Genomic DNA, 20,349 nt, shown 5'->3' with positions numbered 1-20,349 from the left:
CAGCTAATCAACTATCTGTAACTCCTGTTTCAGGGGATCTGACACCCTCACACAGACACACAGGCGGGACAGACACCAATGCACATAAAATAAAAACAAATAAATTACAAAAAAAGAAAATAATAATAATGATAATATATTTAGGAAAGCTCAATATTTTGAATGGATAAATTGCCTTCTCCCTCCCCTATTCAGGTAAAATAGTTTAGTACATTTATTCCCTACTCAAAATTTCGCAGAAGTAGGGTGGATTAATAAAACCTCTCACCTTATTCGAAAAAGTTGATGATTAAAATTAAATGAGATGTTTTGTAAATAAAATGTTTCTACCCTCTTTCTGGTTTTGTTTTCACAAATTTGCTTCTGCTTAAGTTCGAAGACTTCCCCAGTCAGCGAGTAACTCAGGTCCCCATTCTGCCTCACATCTATTCAACAACATCACGAACTTCCTATAAGATAATCATGGAGAAAAAAAAAAGAAAATTTAGACCAAAAAATGCTGCTTAATACTATATAACACCATCTAAGTCAAGCTTTTATGTTCAACAATTTCTGCATTTTCGTGTAAGAATTTTCTAACCGTTCTGAAGCAGCAATGAATACGTCTAGTATTGACACATTCTCATTTTCCTGAGGGCCATTTACCCGTCTTACGTACGTAGAAAGGCTCAGCATCTTACCTAGGGCCCTGACAACGGTATCTTCAAGCCTACTGAAAAATAAAAAATAAATTTTTAAAAGATGCGTTCCAGCTGTACACCCGGACACTCATCAAACGAAGGACAAGCACTCTACACTCCCCGAATGTGACAGAATGAGTCGTCTTGGGAAAGACGACAAGGTTTTATACTGTGCTTTATCTCAAGAACGCTCAGTCTGCTATAGGAGGAGCTCCATCTGCCTGGAGGGAGCAGAGCATTTGGCATCCTCCTCTCCGATTCTGCCTCAAACCAAACACACCACCTCAGAGGAGCAGACTCGGCGCCAGGACCAGGCCGAGCGCAAGCCGAGTTTCCCCGGAGAAACCAGTCCCTCCCGTTTCCAAGCAGCAGGCGTCCGCTCACCACCCAGGTCGCAGCTGGAGTTAGCGACCCCAGACCACGGCGCACCGCGCTGCTCCCCTGCGCTCGGAAGCTTAGGACACTCGCGCAGGCCACGACATGGAAGCCTCTAACACACGAAGAGGAGAACCAGCGAACCTCGGAGGCTCCGAGTTCGAACCGCCGCGGGAGCCGTTGGGACGCGCCTCCCGGGCCACAAGCCCCGCCCCCACGCAGGCTCCGCAAATGCGACGCCGGCGCGCAGAGCATGCCGGGAAAATGAGGCTGGACGCGTGGACGGACTACGCGCCGAGTTCATCTTGGACTACATTTCCCATCATGACGGCCGCCATGCTCATTGGTGTGTGTGCGGGAAGCCAAAACCTCCAAGTCCAGCGTGAAGCAAGGCTCCGAAACCCAGGGGGGTGCAGAACGGGAAGAGTCGCCCCGCCCTCACCCAGCCCAGTGGAGGACAGCGCTTCCCCTTCGAAGGCAGGGTGAGCCGCAGCCGCCTGAAGTTCGCTCCAACTCGGGATCTCAGAGCGGAGACGCCAGCATCCCACACCTCCCTAAACTCTTCCAGTCCGAGATCGCTCCGACCGGGATGGGCGGCAGGATCTGGCTGCCATTCCCAGTGCTCTTCCTGGTCGTTGTGCCGCCAGCGCTGCTGCGGGGGGCGGCCGGCTTCAAGCCCTCTTTGGACAGCGACTTCACCTTCACGCTCCCGGCGGGCCAGAAGGAGTGCTTCTACCAGCCCATGCCCCTGAAGGCCTCGTTGGAGATCGAGTACCAAGTAAGTGCGGGGGCGAGCTGGCCTTCCCCGGGCCCGGCTGCGCTGCATCTTCGCTTGGAAAACTTAGGACCGCGGGCGAGGTGAAATCTGGAGGGTCGCCTGGGAAGCTGGCCTGCTCAGCGCAGGCGCACTAGGCAAGGCTCTTGGGTACCTGGAACTCACAAGTTTGTCCAGTGCGAAAATTGACACCCTCTCTCTTCCCTTTCCTCTGGTCGGAAAGAGGCCAGCACTGGTGACGTCGGTGGCGTCAGTCTTTGTTTAATTCACCCATAGCTTTCCTAGCTAGTATACACTACAATTCTGAGTTTCACAGTATGGGGCTGTGATACACGTTTTTTGTGGTTTTGTTGTTTTTTAATTATTGGACGAAATGATGACACTTGTTTGAATCGCCCTCACCACTTTCACCAAATTCCAAAATTATAAAATTGTCACGGTGTTTACTTCAGTTAAGGAATTTTGAATTGTGACCACGTGAATATCTCCAAGTCAAATTTTGAAATATGTTGAAAGGAGCTGTTGCCATGTTTACTGGTACATTTCCGTCCCTGTTGTGTATCCATTACTTTCAAATCAAAGAAGGTAATAGTGTATAACAACTTTATGACCGTTTTTTTTTTTTCATTGAATTTGTCAGCATTCTCCTCATGTCTTTTGTTCTTTTTAGTATCTGCAGAACATGGCAGTAGAAAGAAGTGTCTTAATTTATGTAGTCGTTCCGGCAAATTTCTGTGTATCCAGATAGCAATGCATGTGTTTTGTCTTTGAGGCTTTTTTTTTTTTTTTTCAAATTAAGTTCTGAATGCTATTAGGTGTTAGAGCAGAAGAAATTTTTGTGGTAGGCAAGAGTAGAAACTCGAAATTGCTGCATGCATGTGTCGCACACAGGCGGACACATCCGCTTTTTAAAATCTTAATGTAGAATTTTTATATAAAGAAACATTAGGATTATCTATAGTTTATAGGAAGTATCTGGAAATCTAAAACTGAGATTACAGCTTAATATTGCTCAATTTCTACATGTGAGCATAAGTTCAGCATTTTCTAAAGTTAATGTGTGCAAGAAACTGTGCAGGGAGGAGGAATGAGAACCCTTGTTCTCAGGAGTTCTAGGGTTCATAGGCAAGCTTTGTTCAAGTCCTAGGATTTTTGTTTTGGTTTGGTTTTTTTAGTTTTTTTTTTGTTTTGGTTTGGTTTTGATTGGTTGTGTTTTGCTGGTTGGTTGGTTGGTCTGTATTTTGTAACAGGGTTTCACTGTGTACCCCATGGCATTGAATTCAGTATGTAGCCCAGGCTAGCCTCAGAACTTCACAGTAGTCCTCTTCCTCCTCAGTCTCCCAAGTACTGGTACTACAGCATGAGCCACCACACCCTACTGACACAGGTCATGTGAATAAGGAAGGATTACAAACTGTCATAGTCCTTTCTTGGTTTTCAGAGAATAGGGTTGTTGGAAAAAGTAAAACTAAATCTGAAAATGAGATAAGAGTGCAAGAAATGAGGCCAGTTTCAGAAAAGTGAAAAACTGAATAGACTGACTCTGGGAAATATGGCTTGAGTGTTCAGAAGTACACTGTAAGCACTGAGTCTTTATTAGGTTTGAAAACTGTCAAGTCTGAGGGTAGAAGTAGGAAAATAGGAAACAGACCACACAGCTAGGGAACAGAGAGGGGGTCATGAATGTGCTTCAGGAGAAATAGCTTGTCCCTTATTTTTTACAATGACACATAAGATTTTTTTTTCTTTTTGGTTTTCAGAGACAGTGTTTCACTGTGTAACACCCGTGGCTGTCATGGAACTAGATGTGTAAGCTAGCCTGGCCTCAGACACACAGAGCTACACCTGCCTCTGCCTCCTGAGTGCTGGAATTAAAGGCGTGAGCTACTGTAGCCAAACAAGGTCACAAATAGCGACACAGAGACTTATTAATTATAAAAGCTGGGCCTTACTTAGCATAGGCTTGTCCCACTAGCTCTTATAACTTAAATTAACCCATTTATACTAATCTACGTGGCGTCACCTCATCTCCTTACTGCCCATCCTGCTTCCTCCGAATCTGGCCAGTGACCACCATTCTTCTTCCCAGAGTTCTCTCTCTACCTGGAAGTCCCACCTATCTCTCCTGCCTCACTATTGGCCAATCAACTTTTTATTACACCAATCACAGCAACACATCTTCACAGTGTACAGATATCCTACAACACGCCACCACATGTAAGACAGACACATAAGATTTAAGCAGATTGCTGGGTGGAGTGTGAAGAGCAGATTTAAAGGAAGCAAAATGAAACACAGGGAAAACAACTATGAAGTTAGTGAAAAAGTCTGGATGGGAAAATAATTTTTATTAACCAAAAGTTTTCTTGAAAGCCAAGAATGGTGCAATATGCTGGTAATTCTAAACACTCAGGAAGCTGAGGGAGAAGGATGACAAGTTCAAAGCCAGCCTGGGCTATGTAATGAGATCCTGTCTCAAAACAAGTTGGAGCACAATGGAGGATGTCAACCGCTGGCCTCCACTTGCACATTTTTTAAAGACAGGACATGGTGGCATATGCCTTTAATCCTAGAACTCCAAGGGAGGCAGAGGCAGACCTGGCCAAACACGTGGTTTACATAGTGAGTTCCAAGACAGCCAGGGCCACATAAAGAGACTATGTCTAATAAATAAGTAAATAAATAGATAAAATCTTTTAAAAGCCTTTACATCACATGGTTTACTTTATAGAAGTTTCTATTTTCAGTTTGTAATATGTATTTTTTTTCTCTTCTATAGGTTTTAGATGGAGCAGGATTAGATATTGATTTCCATCTTGCCTCTCCAGAGGGCAGAACCTTAGTTTTTGAGCAAAGAAAATCAGATGGTGTTCACACGTAAGTTGACTGTTTGTTTGAGACACAATATATTTACATAAATCTCTGGCTGGCTTAGAACTTGGAACAATCCTTTTACCTTAGCCTCTTGAGTGCTGGAATTACAGATGCATGCCACCATGCCCAGGAAATGTCTCTTGAGTTCTTTTGGTTGAATCTAGTAAATGGTGGAGAAGGTCAGTACATTGGTACATTTATTACTATTTATCAATATTATATAACAATGATTTTTTTAAACAGTCGTTGATAGTGGGACATTTCAATGAAAATGTCTTCCACTTATCCTACTCCTCATTTTTTGTTTCTTTTGAAACTAGGTTCTCTATTACCCAAGCCGACCTCAATTTCATGGAATCAGGGGATCCTCCTGCCTTACTCTCCCCAGTGGCTGTGATCATAAGTGTCTACCACCAAGGGCACCACACTCAGCTAACTTTTTGCTTTGGTTAATCTATTGAGACATTTATATGTGCCTTTTTGGGTTAAAAAAAATTGTTGTTATTTTGTTATTGTTTTTGTTTTCAAGACAGTAGTTCAATCAGGTAACTGACTGGACTGGAACTCAGACTGCTGCTTATCTCTGTCTCCTGAATGCTAAGAGTAAAGGCATTCAACACTGTATCTGGCTTTTTTTTCCCCCTTCGGTTTTGAGACAGGATTTCTGTGTAGCCTTGGCTATCCTGGAACTCCATCTGTAGACCAGACTAGCCTCAAACTGAGAGATCAGCCTGCCTCTGCCCCCCCACCCCAGGTCTGAGATTAAAGTCATGAGCCACCACCGCCCACACATTTTTTTTTTAATTTTGTATGAGTGTTTTGCTTGCATACAAGTATGTGGTCCACATGTGTAATTGGTACCTGCCTGCAGAGGCCAGAACTCAGTATCAGATCCCCAGAAGTAGCTCCAGGCACCCACATGGTGCCTCACAGCTGTCTTTGTAACTCCATTTCCAAGGTGTCCAGCACTCTCTTCTGACCTCCACAGGCACCAAACACACGGGGTGTACATGTGTACACAAGGGTAAAACATAAAGTCATATTAACTACTTAGTTAATCAGATAGTATTGAATTTTTTTCAGCATGTAGCATGATTAATGAATTAATGATTAGGAATCGCATGGCAGGTCTATGGACCGTACCTTATAAACACCCTGTAGGCTCGGTCTTGAGGAGTTGGGAAGAGCAGCAGCTTGGCTAGCTTTCCAAGGGCAGGATCTGGAGAGGGAGGAAGGGATTGAGATGGAGCTTCCAGCTAAACAGGTTGAATAACCTCTCTAAAGTTAATTAATAAAATATAATCTAGTTTTATTTAATTCTTTTAATTTATGTAATTTAATTAAGAAAACATTAAGGATTAAACATAAATATGTATAATGCTGGACATGGTGGCGCACGCCTTTAGTCCCAACACTCAGGAGACAGAAGCAGGCAGAGCTCTTTGAATTTGAGACTGTGAGTTCCAGGACAGCCAGGGCTACACAGAGAAACCCTGTCTCAACAATACCACCGCCCCGGCCCCCGGCCCCCCCCCAAAAAAGAAAAAAGATCAGGCAATCGGGTCTCCAAAAAAAGGTATCTATTGGCCACTTATTTTAGCATCATTCTTACATACTACTTCTATATTGCCTGTGAATTCTTGCTGCTTTTGGGATACTAGGAAAACATAATGACAGTAATAAAATAAAAACTCAAGTAAGATTGAACTTTGAAGGATCGATCAATCGATCGATCGATAGATAGATAGGCAGGCAGACATGTTTTGCCCTTTTTGGAACAGTATCATACATAACCCTTTGGAATACATTCAGGTGTGTCCAACCTTTTGACTCTACAATACAATCTCTAGAGTTTACACTGAAGAACTACAAAATCAAGTTATAAAAAAGATATTTAAAAAAAAAAAAAAAAAAAAACTTCTCAGGAAGGCAGAGGCAGACATCTCTGTGAGGCCAGCCTGGTCTACAGAGTGAGTTCCAGGACAGACAAAGCTACACAGAGAAACCATGTCTTGAAAAACGAAGAAAAAAACCCCATGTTTTAGAAAGTTGACTGTTTTGTGTTGAGCTGCATGCACAGCCATCCTCTGACACACTGACACATGCAGCCTGTGAGCCACAGGTTAGACACTCCTGAATGAGTGCTGTGTCCTTCAGAAGAGCATCAACTGGTTACGGTTACTATAACAGCAGATACATGTGGTGATATACACTGAGTATGACAGAAAGTTTTTCTTGGGAAATAATCATTTCTGTCTTTTTTCTTTCTTTCTTCTCCTCCTTCTTATTTCTTTTTTGGGTTTTTTGAAACAGGATTTCTTTGTGTAACAGCTCCGGTTATCCTGGAACTTGTTCTGTAGTCTAGGCCTTGAACTCACAGAGATCCACCTGCCTCAGCCTCCCAAGTGCTGGGATTGAAGACATGTGCCACTGCCTGGTACTGTTTCTTTTTAAAATTGTTCCTCATTCTGTTTACCAGTATTTGCTCAGGCTATGACAAAAATATCTGAGAAAGCCAACTTAAAAAAAAAAAAGGTTTATTTTGTGATTCCAGGTGATGGTAACTGTCTTAGTTAGGGTTTCTATTGCTATGAAGAAGCACCATATTATATTATATTATATTATATTATATTATATTATATTATATTATATTATATTATATTATATTATATTATATTATATTATATTATATTGGAATGGATATTTCTATCACATAAACAGAATAAGAAATTAAAGGCATATGTGGAAAAGATTTCTAATTTGATTTTCAAAGGAAAATTAAGACTTCATCAATTGACAGGAAAGGACCCAGCAGAAATTGTAGTACCTTTAACTAATGAGAAAATTTCTTCTTTATAGGCAGAAAATGAATATTGGCAAAGGGCTTGCAGTAATTTTTTGGGGGGAGAGATTAACAATAGTTATCCAAAAAGAGAGAGAATCAAATTCATTTAAAAAAAAAAAAAAAAACTAGATGGGTCCTTCCTCACATTGTACAGAGAATACCAATCTCTGGAGTCCTTACCTTCTATGCTGATGCAAATAAATAAGGAAAGGCAGGATATAAATCAGGAAGCTTAAGTAAAGTGGTTCAAAGCACTTACGACTCTGTACAAAGGTCAGAATTGTATGCCATTTTTATGGTATTAATGGACTTTACAGAGCCTCTCAATACAGTTATTGACTCTCAATATGCAGAAAGAGTTGTTTTACATATTGAAACTGCTGAATTTATTCCTGATAAAACAGAATTAACTTTACTATTTATAGAATTATGCTGTGGATATCACTCTATATAAATAAAACACTGATGGCCAGTGACCAGACAGGAAGTATAGGCGGGACAAGGAGAGAGGAGAATTGGGGAAACAGGAAGAAGGAGGGGGAGACACTGCAGCCACCACCAGGACAAGCAACATGTAAAGACGCCAGTAAGCCACAAGCCACGTGGCAAGATTTATAGAAATGGGTTAATTTAAGATATAAGAACAGCAAGAAGCCTGCCACAGCCATACAGTTTATAAGTAATATAAGTGTCTGAGTGATTATTTTATACTTGGATTGTGGGACTGCGGGCTTGGTGGAACCTGGAGAGAAGCCCTCCAGCAACAGAATTACACTATACCTTTCTACCTCTGATTAAGATATTTTTGTATATGGTCACAACCTCGAGGTCATTGTCCCTATACTGTACATCTGTTTACAGATTTTTGTTTGTTTTTTGTTTTTGTTTTTGTTTTTTTTTTTTTGAGACAGGGTTTCTCTGTATAGCTTTGCGCCTTTCCTGGATCTCGCTCTGTATAGACCAGGCTGGCCTCGAACTCACAGAGATCCACCTGGCTCTTCCTCCCGAGTGCTGGGATTAAAGGTGTGCACCACCATCACCTGGCTAAATGTTTTAATAACTTAGAATTCTGTTGGCATGAGACACATTGCTCCTGGCAGCACCGAGCTACTCCCAAGAGGATGTTGGGCATAAAAGACACTATGTATGGAGTTTATCTTCTTAGCAAAAAATGGCCTGTTGGGCAAAGAACTGCCCTTATCTCCGCTGCTGACAGTAAGCACACTGTTCATTGCCGACAAGCAGGACACAAGGAAAAGTGACTGCTGAACCTTGCCAAGACAGGGTAAAACAGTCTTTCAAATACCCTGTTTCTGAAAATGGTCTGTTGGATATTCTAGGCCTATAGCCAAAAGTGGATGCCCCAACGTTGCAGAAAAACATTGGGTGACTGTCCAAACAGCCAGCTGTCTCCGTCTTTTCTTGCATTTTTTTCAGAAGTTGCTTGCTTGTACTTCTGTTTACTCGGGTAATATTGTTTTCCTTCTCGGGTCTTTGATGGGGTTGAAGACTAGATAGTTACAATCTCTTGTATCTAGCTAATAGCATATCAGGTACTAGATTTAGATCCTTCAGGATAATACGGCTATTGGTGTAATCTCTGTAATTTGCCATTTAACTATGGTCTGGACATTTAGCATGTTTCTTGCTTGATATTGTTCTTGTTGGTTGTAGTTCCATTTTGGTTTATGTTATTACCCTCTGAAAGGGCACCTACTTCACTTTTAACTCAAGCAAGCTTCCACCAGATCAAAGCCCCACACTAGTTCCTAGGCTGTTCCAGCTAACTCACCTACTATGTCCCACTACAGCACACCCATTGTAACTGGCAGGACTCCTACCACTTCATCTCTGTCTGCACACAAACACAGGAAAGCCATGACAGTCTGAGTACACTTACTTTCCAACCCCTGAGTGGCCAGTGGTTCCACTGCACCCTCACTTACAATAATGACTAGAAAGAGGCACAGCGGTAAAACCTGAACATTATACACGAATCTTGCTGGTCCAAGGCTCTAGCACTAAGCTGTATCCCCTCAGCAGTTTTAGGCTTTGTTTGAGACAGGGTCTGTGTATCCTTGGCTGTCCTGGAGCTCGCTGTGGAGACCATGCTGGCATCAAACTTGCCCGTCAATGCCTCCCAAGTGCTGGGTTTAAAGGTGTGTACTTCAAGTGTTATGGCTCTAGAGGGAAAGGTATTGTGACTTGTCCAGAAGTCAGGCTATACCTAGAGCTGCAATAGGGCAGCTCTGGAGGGTGGAGCCTTAATAGGACAGCTCAGCTCTGAAGGGAGAGGTATCCTGACTTGTTGGGAAGCCAGGCGATACCTGAAGCTGGGGTGTGGTGGGGGATGGTCTCCCCACGGAATATAGCAATCCTACTCCTCTCCTAGACAGAGCCATGACAGCTGAGCTTTGCTCCGCCCGCCGTCCCCCCCCCCCCTTAAGTGGGCTTCCCAGCAGAACTCTGCTGCTTCTTTCTGGCCCAAGATGTTGCTTCTTCTACTTCACTCTGCTAAAGGGGAAACTCTTGCAGAAATGTAGCAATCTCCTCCAGTTCTGGCAAAAAGTTGTTTTTTTTCTGCTCAACTTGCTCAGCCCAAGAGAACATCTCAGCAAGGTTTTTTTCTGCCCAGTCCCCCAAAGGGACGTCTCAGCAAGGTTCTTCTATTCTGTGCCAGTGAATGAAGATCTTCATCCAAGACGCTTTTAAGAAAATTTATGCCGGGCGATGGTGGCGCACGCCTTTAATCCCAGCACTCGGGAGGCAGAGCCAGGTGGATCTCTGTGAGTTCAAGGCCAGCCTGGGCTACCGAGTGAGTCCCAGGAAAGGCACAGAGCTACACAGAGAAATCCTGTCTCGAAAAACCAAAAAAAAAGAAAAAAAGAAAAAGAAAATTTATTTGGGAAGGAGTCCAGGAGAGTGGCTGCCTCTGCCAGAGTGGGAAAGCACAGCCCACAACTGAACAGGTAGAGGGACTTATAGAAGGCTTCTTAGGGGCGGGGTTTCTCCAGAGATTGCTCAGTTTTTCTGGTCGGGGCCAAGTTGGCTCTGATTTCAGGGCCAAACTGTTTCATGGCCCATTTTAGCTTTTTGGCTCAGTTTTCAGCTCAGGGTATATTTCTTTCACTGGCTCTGATTCTAGGGACAAAGTATGTTTCTTTGACTCTGGTTTCGAGGTCAGGGCAAAAGTGTTTCTTTCCCTGGCTCTGGTCTCAGTGCCAGAGTGGATTTCTTTGGCTGACTCTTTTTCCCCTACATGCACCACCATAACCAGCTATTTCAGGCCTTTTTAAATTATAATAAGTACTCAACATTCTTTGATATATGACTCTTGCCCCAAAATTAACAGGTGCTAAGTAGATCTGAGATCCTGAAGATCCTGACTTTGTCAAGCATAATTATATAATACTGAATGTCAACCAAAATATAGGCAAGATATGCTGAAATATAAGGAAGTACAAGTTAATGTCCAGTTTAATAAAGATTAATTAAAGATATCAGAGGGATGTAAAAATAAATCTAATGCTGGATAACAAAAGACCAATACCTCCAATACCAATCGAAACCTCTTGAGAAAGTGAAAGTTGAGTGGCAGCCAGTATAAATGTATCTAGAAAGGTTCATAAGTGAGAAACTTTCTTACATATCTAAGCCCTTGTTAGAATTCTCAATAAAGAAAATTATCTTTTGTATGGAGCAAGGTCCATTTGAGTAATATACATATTAGGTTCGTTACTCTTTATAATTTCTCTCTGGCTCAATAAAAAGGACTATGGAGGGATATTTTACCTGAATCTAGAATTCTCACAGAACAGATTTTTTAACTCAATAGGCCTACCAGTGTCTGAGTCGGTTTTAGAGTTGTCAAAGTGTTATCCACAGTCTCTTGTGGAATAATTAACTGAAGAGTAGTTTCTGTATGGATAGATTATAAAAGTGTAGTTTTGCCATTCTTTCAAGAAAATGGTGTTTGTTTTAATTAGGGGCAACTGTAGTAAATGTCATTATCATGTAGAGGTTTCCTTTGTAGGGTTTTTATCCACCAAAAGGAAGGGGACACAGAACTTGTTAGAAAACCACTTCATAGCCACAAGACTTTAATCCCAGCACTCAGAAGGCAGAAGCAGGTGGTTCTCTCTGAGTTCAAGGCCAGCCTGGGCTACATAGAAATTCCAAGCCAGCCAGGGCTACATAGTAATACTGTTTCAGAAAAGCTAAATTTTTTAAGAAAGGGTCTCACACTGTATCATAGACTGGCCTCAAAGTCACAGCAATCCTCCTACCTCAGCCTCCTGAATTCTGGGGTTATAGACAAGAGCTACAATGGCCAGCAAGCAAGAAACTTAAGTTCAGCTTAGCTATGAATGGCATTTATTCCACACAGGCAAATGCACAGAATAGAGTACCAGCTATTGGCTATAGACCTCATCTCTTATCTTTGTAAATTACATTTTAGAATACATTTAGTGTGTCAGAAACCTGAAGGAAAACCCTTTGTACAATTACTGATTTAAAAAAAAAAATGTTATATTTGTGTGTATGTGACCTGTGAAGGTCAAAAAAGATGTCAGATCCCTTGAAACTAGTTAGAGTTGGGTGTAAGTCACCTGTGTGGGTAATGGGAGCCTAACTCCAGGCCTGTTTTTTGTTTGTTTTGTTTGTTTTTCGAGACAGGGTTTGTCTGTGTAGCTTTGGAGCCGTCCTGGAACTCACTCTGTAGACCAAGCTGGCCTCAAACTCACAGAGATCCAAATGCCTCTGCCTCTTGAGTGCTAGGATTAAAGGCAACCACCACCCCGGCCAACTCCAGTCCTCTGTAAGAGCAGCAAGTGCTCTTAACCACTGAGCCGTCTCCCCAGTTCCAACTGTCACTGCTTTTGAAAACTAAACAAAACTCAGTTTAAAGATTAATCTTAAAGGGTAAGTTGTTATATTTGTATATAAATAGGTCTCAGTATAGAATTTCTTTAAATTATAAATATTAAAGCATATTATGATTTATCATGTATTTCAACTTTGAATCCTATTCTTTCCCCCACCAAAAAGAAAATTAGAACAAGCCAGGCATTGGTGGCACACACCTTTAATCCCAGCACTCTGGAGGCAGAAGCAGGTAGATCTCTGTGAGTTTGAGACCAGTCTGGTCTACAGAGTGAGTTCCAGGACAAACAGGGCTACACAGAGAAATCCTGTCTCCAAAAAAAAAAAAAAAAAAGATAAAATAATTTAACATAATTGACCAAGTAAATTCCAAGTATGTGTAACTTGCAAGTATTTGAGTATATTGTCCAGTTGGAAGTACAGAACAATAAAAATGTGCCCTTTTTTTTAATGTAGTGTAGAGACTGAAGTTGGTGACTACATGTTCTGCTTTGATAATACATTCAGCACCATTTCTGAGAAGGTCATCTTTTTTGAATTGATCCTGGATAACATGGGAGAAGAGGCTCAAGAACAAGAAGACTGGAAAAAATATATTACTGACACAGATGTGCTGGAGATGAAACTGGAGGACATCCTGGTTAGTAGGACCTTTTGAAAGTAATGACAATTCAGCAGCCAGAGATTTTATTACATGACGGGTTGAACTGAGCATTCTTAGCTATATTTTTCAAAATCTATTGTCTCTGCCATATTTTTACATCATTTCAAATCTCAATTTTAGCTTATGTTTACCTTTTTATTAGAGTTTTTCAAATCATTTATCTCAAATGAATCCCATCCTAAAAGTACTTCTTTGCAGAAAATTCAATTTAAAAAATGAAAAACAAAATAAACTTATTTTCTCATAGTTCTAGAAGTCACAAATCTGAAGTGAATTTCTCAGGCATAAGGTCTTACAGGTGTTGACAGGGCTGAGCCTTTTGAAGGCTCTGGGACTCTTTTCACTGCAAGGTTTGCTGGCATTCCATGGCTTATGCCTCTTAGATCACTCCAAACTCCTGCATCTGTTATAATGTGTGTTGGACCTCCCTGGATGACAAAACATTCAAAAGTAAAATAATATAGACACACAAAGGATTAGGTAAAAACTGCCAGATAACTAAAAATATAACCAGTTGGTCTTTGAAGAACTTTGATTTTTTTTTAAAAAAATTGTTTTATGGTTGTCAGAACAAGAGAGATAATACATATATAAGTCCTGGTGCTATGCTACTCAAATATTTTGATCTTGTCTTTTCAATTCATGGTATCTTTTTATCTCTCTGTTAAATAAATTTATCATTACTATTTTAAAAGCCTCATGGAGGATCTCTAGGTGATACAAGTCATACCTGCCCTTTAATTGAATTGTATCCCCATATATTTTAAAAAATTGTTTTGATTTTAAAAATAGCATGAAGCATATTACTAAAGGAACATGTCCTTAGTATTTTTAATAGTAAAATTACTGTATTTATCTCCAGGAATCCATCAACAGCATCAAGTCCAGACTAAGCAAAAGTGGCCACATACAAACTCTGCTTAGAGCATTTGAAGCTCGTGATCGAAACATACAAGAAAGCAACTTCGATAGAGTCAACTTTTGGTCTGTGGTTAATTTGATGGTCATGGTGGTGGTGTCAGCAGTTCAGGTTTATATGCTGAAAAGTCTATTTGAAGATAAGAGAAAAAGTAGAACTTAAAACTCCAACAAGTGTCACTTAACATTGAAAAAATAAGAGGTAGAAAATTCTAATACACTGTTACAGTCAAGATCATTAGTAGTCTTTACCATAACATTTTCAGAAATTAAGTGTAAGATAAGTAAAATTTCTACTTTAGTAGAAAAGTCCTCATTTTATGTCCAGATAACATTGACCCATTATACACTTATGTATACAACAGGATATCATACAAAATTTGAATTCAGTTAAATTAAGCCATATTAACTATTTTTCTAAGTTTAAAAATCTTTCCCAAATATCATATATGAATTAAATAAATGGACAGTGTTCATAAACACACCACCTGTTTGCTTTTACCCACAACTTTCTCTGTAAATGTGGCGTTCTGATATTAGGTTACAAATCACTTGAGAATTATATAATTATGGACTGAATAATCATTTTTCTCAATTACATCTCTCAAAAAAAGTAAATAGAAGTATATCATGGAAATAATATTTTTAAGATTTTTCTTTTTGTTTTGTTGTTTTGTTTTGATTTTTGTTTTTCAAGACAGGGATTCTCTATGTAATAGTCCTGGCTGTCCTGGAACTTGCTCTGTAGACAAGACTGGGTCTTCAATTCACAGAGATCCACCTGCCTCTGCCTCCCAAGTGCTGGGATTAAAGGCGTGCACCACCACTGCCTGGCTATTTTTTTAAGATTTTTATAACCAAATATAATGTGAAACATTATCCAGAAGTATTAGTTTTTAATATACTTAGTCTACAGTTCCAAAAGCTGGCATTTTGATAATTAAAACTGGAAAGGCATTCTTTCCTCATAGAAATTAGGCGATGTCTTTTTTTCTCTTTGAAATGACATTACAAAGGTCTTCTTATGTGAAGATATATAAAGGGTAGTTGATGTTTATGAATAGAATGCATTCTGTCTAGACATTAGCTAAGATTAAATTCAAGATAAAATGAATGTATTTTAATATTGCCCATCAAAAGTGTTGTATTGGTTTCTACACAACTATTGATTTTGTTTGTTGTTTTTTGTTTATTTTTTTCCAAGCAGGATTTCTCTGTGTAACAGCTCTGACTGTCCTGGAACTTACTTTGTAGACCAGGCTGGCCTCAAATTCACAGAGATCCACCTACCTCTGCCTCCCAAGTGCTGGGATTAAAGGCGTGTGCCACCACAGCTGGCCAATAGCTATTGGTTTTGATAATACATTGTCACCAGCAGGTGTGAGGGACATACTTCTGAAGAGATCTGACCTTATTGTAAATAAATAGCTCCTTTCTAAGTTCTCAAAAATCATCAGAAACATGAGGAAAATGAGATAAACTTGAGAATACCAAGTACAAAAAGTTCACCTAAATAGAACCATAATATCTGGAACCAGATAGGTTCATCGTACAATCACAATTCGAATAGAAAATGAAGGGTAATTTTAAGTTCACTGGAAGAAATTGTATTTGTCATAGTTTCCATTTTCTAATTACTATTTTGAATTACAAATGGTCAGGTAGATTTTATAAAATGTACATCCTACCATGAGATTTAGCACTGGGTATACATATTTATTATAGTTTTATTATAATTTTCACAGAATTGCCTATGATCACCTACTGACTTTGAAGGATTAAAACAATCCCCAATTATAAACACCTAATATGGATATAAAACGCTCTGCCTTTCTAGTTTATTAGTCTGTAATACAATCTTATTCAAGTACTAGTAATTTAACTTCATCATGAAACAGAATTTAAATTATATCCCATTATAGTGTTATGATAAATGTATTGTCAATGAGAAATAACAGTCATACCTGGGTATTGAACCCTTGTGTGTGTGTGTGTGTGTGTGTGTATAAATACACACACACACACACACACACATAATATATCTATAGCTGCAATTCTTACTGAGCAATAATGATCTTGTACTACCCTGCTATCTCACATACACACAAAAAAAATATGGTACCAGAGAAAAAATTCACTTACTACTATATTTTTCTCCTTCTTGGGGCCTTGGGAGAAGACTAGAAATTTATTTTTCCCTATTCAGAGGCTTTTCAAAACTTGAGATAAATGCCATATATGATCAGTAACTGGCCAAGAAAGTGCTCCAGTATTCTAAGAAAAACTCCTATAGCACGTAAAGAACAAAGGTCATTGAGATCATTACCTAAAAAAGCCTCCCTTTTCCACTTTCTTTTAAGTACAAGGGAAGCAAGCTATAGGTACCATAACTGATAAGCAGAGGTCACTTAAGAGTCTACTGCATCTTTTCTGTAAGACTGTGATTAAGAATTCTACCTCTTAGATACAGCCAATACTGTACTGTACTCCTAATTCCTTACCTAACACTGTATTTGTTACATCATCTTGTATGTATGTAATTTGTGCCACTGATTTTTAAATATATAATTCAGTTACTTCCCCTGCCATTTAAAATGGTAGCAGTATCTTTATTGGAAAAAAAAACTTAGGAATGTTAAAGATTTTATTTTTATAGACAAAAGTAAAAAGAGATATTAAGAACCATGTTGCCTGTATTAATCATAAAAAAGTAAAACTGTAAACAAAAAACAAAGTGTCTATTTTTTAAATGTGTATTATCTGCTTCATATGAGTCTTTTGATGTTACTTTCTCAATTCTGCTAAAATCAAGTAAGCCTTCACTTGATCTGATTTTTATCTTGTTCTTAATTGTATAAATTACTACAGTAGTTTAACAGAAATGTAGAGATAATCATTCTGAGTTGCATTTGGATTATGTGCTCTTTTACAAGAAGGTCAATTAACAAAAGGTAAGTGTTTGGAAACATTGTTGAAATAAATTATAAATCAAAATATACTTAGGTATATTTACATCTTAAAATTAACAAAAACCATGTCCCTGTAACTTTGTACCTCCAGTGAAAGTTCTTTATCAAATTTTTAAAACAAATTAAATTGGCATGTAATTTTTTTTCTGATGGAGTATAATAATGCAGTGTTGTTTAAATTATGCTATATTTGTGTCATCTTAAATGAGCAAGAGACTATGTATCCGGGGTTCTTTACAGCTAATAAAAGTTACTGTCAGAGAAATTTTACCAACCTATCATTATTATTGTCCTACTCCTCAAAGCTTTTTTTTTTTTTTAATGTTATGAGTGTTTAAATGTTCTATCTGCATGTACAACTTTATGCCAGAAGAGGGCATCAGATCCCACAATAGATGGTTCCCACCATGTAGTTGCTGGGAATTGAACTCAGGACTTCTGGAAGAGCAGCCAGTGCTCTTAACCTCTGAACCATCTCTCCAGCCCTTAAAGCTTTTTTAAAACTTTCTTTCTTCTTCTTCTTCTTCTTCTTCTTATTTTTTTTCTTTTATTTTGGTTTTTTGAGACAGGGTTTCTCTGTGTAAAGCCCGGGCTGTCCTGGAACCCATTCTGTAGACCAGGCTGGTGAAAACTCAGAGATCCGCCTGCCTCTGCCTCCCAAGTGCTGGGATTAAAGGTGCCCTGCTTTTAAATTTTCAAATTTAACTAAATTTGCTATCCTTTCCCATTTTGAACACCAATAGTTCTGAGTTTTTGTTATCATTTCACTTTGTTTTGGAACTGCCAGTGTACTTAATTATATCTACACCCAAACACATTTTACCTAAAGTCTCTATGATTAAGAGAAGCAAAGACCAGCCACTGCCCAAAGTCTGTGATGCTATGCAAGCATTCAGAGGATCTGTTAATCCCTCTACCCCAAGAAGAGACTGGTTTTTGTACCAGGAACAAAGCACTTGCTATGTAAGCCTGGCAACCTGAGTTTGATCTCCAGGACCCACATGAAGGTTGAGAGAGAGAATGGGCTCCAGAGTTTTCTGACCTCCTGTGTACATCATGGCACATACATCCACATGAAACATACAAAAGATAATAGTCAAATATATTTTTTAATGTTACCATTCTTTAGGCCTATAATTAGGCTCAGGAAACAATATCTATTAAAAACAATGCGGAAGTTAACCTTAAATATTTACCATCTAGATAGTCTTGGGAAGTCAAACCTCCTTTGAGCCTACCCCTTCATTTGTAAAAATAATTTTAAGTACATATTAAAACTGTTGAAGCCGGGCGGGTGCGGCGCACGCCTTTAATCCCAGCACTCGGGAGGCAGAGCCAGGCGGATCTCTGTGAGTTCGAGGCCAGCCTGGGCTACCAAGTGAGTCCCAGGAAAGGCGCAAAGCTACACAGAGAAACCCTGTCTCGAAAAACCAAAAAAAAAAAAAACTGTTGATTACAGATGTGGTAGTGCTTTAACCCGAGTACACCAGAGAATGAGGATATTCAAATTGTATACCAGCCTGGGTTACATGACACCCTCATTTAAAAACCACCACAAAATTTATATAAAGGAACAATGATTAATATAGGGTGGCAGCCCTGTAAATTCCTTTTTTTTTATTACTGTACTCTATGTACCAGTGTCCATGAGGCCAGAAGAGAGAGTAATTGTGAACAACCGTGTGGGAACTGAACCCAGACCCTCTGCAAGAACCAGAGCTTTTAACCACTTTGCCATCTCAAAAGCCCAAATTCTTTTTTTGGTTTTTCAAGACAGGGTTTCTCTGTGTAGCTTTGGAGCCTGTCCTGGAACTCACTGTAGCCCAGGCTAGCCTTAAACTCAGAGATCTGCCTGCCTCTACCCCCTGAGTGTGCTGGCCTAAATCAAATGTCTTAAATTTTTTCTAAGTGCATTATTAATTTTTTCTCTCCAATATTCTTTTCCTCACTTATCTTTAACAAGCTTGGTGACTGAGTTATTCATCAGTACAGTACAGACTTAGTGCACCGTGATCAAACAGCCAAAAACAGTATGTGCAGGCTGGTGAAATGGCTCAGTAATAAAATGTTTGCAATGTAATCTAAATGCCTAAATACAATCCCTGGAACCACGTAACAGTGGACAGACAGAACTGTCTCCACAAAGCTGCCTTCTGACTTTCCACACATGCACTGCAGCATGTACCTATACATACATATATACATGCCATGTAAACTTAAGACAGAGTTTCACTATGTATCCTAAGTTGGCCTGGAATTGAGATCTACCAGCCTCTGCCTTACCAGTCCTGGGAATGAAGGCATGTGCCACCATGCCCAGCAAAATAAAATCTTTTGGGGAAAAAAAAAAAACTATTTATAAATTTTCCTCAGCATTTGTCTAAGTAACTATTGGGTTTTGTGAGACAGGGTCTCACTGCAGTTCTGGAATTCTGAGATCCACCTACCTCTGCCTCCCTGACCCACCATTCCCAGGCTATAGGTTTTGTAAGAATTATGTGTTTTCCCTGGATGTTTATAAGTGCACCATGTGTCTACCTAATGCCTCCAGAAGTCATAAAAATCAGAACCCCTGAACTAGTTACAGACGGTTGTGAGCCACCCACCATATGGGAATGTTGGGAACCAAACCTGGACCTCTGCTAGAGTAGCAGGTACTCTAAAGCACTAAGCCATCTCTCCAGCCCCCAAATTGTTGATTTTTGAGATAGGGTCTCATGTAGCCCAGGCTGGCCTTGAGGTGTAGAGCTGATAAGCCTAAACTACTCATCTTCCTGTTTCCCTCTCCAGGGTCAGAATTGGAAGCATGAACCACCACTTTCACTATTATTCCATGCTCATAGTCAAGTCCTGGGCCCGGTACAAAATAAATAAGGACTTCCCAATTATATTAGTATTGCTTTAAAATTTTTTTCTGCAAAATTTTTATTCTAAAAATTGTTTCTGTGTACTGTAATAACAAGACAGACACACATCTACAGGGCTGAGAATGGCTTGGTACTTAAAAGCACGTGTTGCTCTTACAAGGACCTAGGTTCAGTTCCCAGCACTCACAAGATGATTCACACACATCTCTAACTTCAGTTCCAGGGAATCTGGGGCACTCCCTTTGACTTCCACAGACACCAGACACATATGTGGTGCACATACAAACATGAAGGAAAAACACAACTCACTTTCATTTAAATTTTCTACATACCTGTCATGTATCCATCACAAAGATATCCAAGAGCATGCTTTTAAAATAAAGGATATGGGCTGGGGGAATACAGCTTAATCTGTTGCATTGTTCTCTAGCACAAGTGAAGCCCTGGGTTTGCCCCAACACCTCATAAAATGCAGCATGGTAGTTGCAAGCCTGTAAT

The 20,349-nt window shown here is 39.8% G+C and overlaps 2 protein-coding genes across 12 annotated transcripts in view; one reads left to right on the top strand and one right to left on the bottom strand.

Moving 5' to 3' along the window:
- The window catches only part of Ccdc18 (coiled-coil domain containing 18), a 119,377-nt gene extending 118,083 nt beyond the window's left edge, over positions 1-1,294 (bottom strand). For 5 of the 10 annotated variants that reach the window (XM_028867405.2, XM_028867401.2, XM_028867406.2 and 2 more), the window contains exons 1-3: positions 1,065-1,294; positions 681-712; positions 269-449 (exon numbers count right to left, since the gene is read on the bottom strand). The gene's annotated coding sequence lies outside the window, so the exon portion shown is untranslated. The other 5 variants (XM_028867402.2, XM_028867404.2, XM_037209286.1 and 2 more) reach the window with 5 other exon arrangements.
- A 94-nt stretch (positions 1,295-1,388) lies between these two features.
- Tmed5 (transmembrane p24 trafficking protein 5) lies at positions 1,389-17,254 on the top strand. Of its 2 annotated transcripts, none has more exons than XM_028867400.2 (4): positions 1,389-1,833; positions 4,610-4,707; positions 12,890-13,077; positions 13,936-14,021. In XM_028867400.2, the coding sequence occupies exons 1-4, from the start codon at positions 1,645-1,647 to the stop codon at positions 14,019-14,021; spliced, it is 561 nt and encodes a 186-aa protein (XP_028723233.1). In that variant the 5' UTR covers positions 1,389-1,644. The 2 variants fall into 2 exon arrangements, with proteins under 2 accessions (XP_028723233.1, XP_028723232.1); XM_028867399.2 differs by having other exon boundaries at positions 1,396-1,833; positions 12,890-13,073; positions 13,960-17,254.
- The last annotated feature ends 3,095 nt before the right edge of the window (positions 17,255-20,349 follow it).

The sequence above is a fragment of the Peromyscus leucopus genome, chromosome 10, assembly GCF_004664715.2.
Source record: "Peromyscus leucopus breed LL Stock chromosome 10, UCI_PerLeu_2.1, whole genome shotgun sequence".
NCBI lineage: Eukaryota > Metazoa > Chordata > Mammalia > Rodentia > Cricetidae > Peromyscus > Peromyscus leucopus.
Note: the sequence above shows the minus strand (reverse complement) of the source record. Positions and strands in the feature narration are given on the sequence as shown.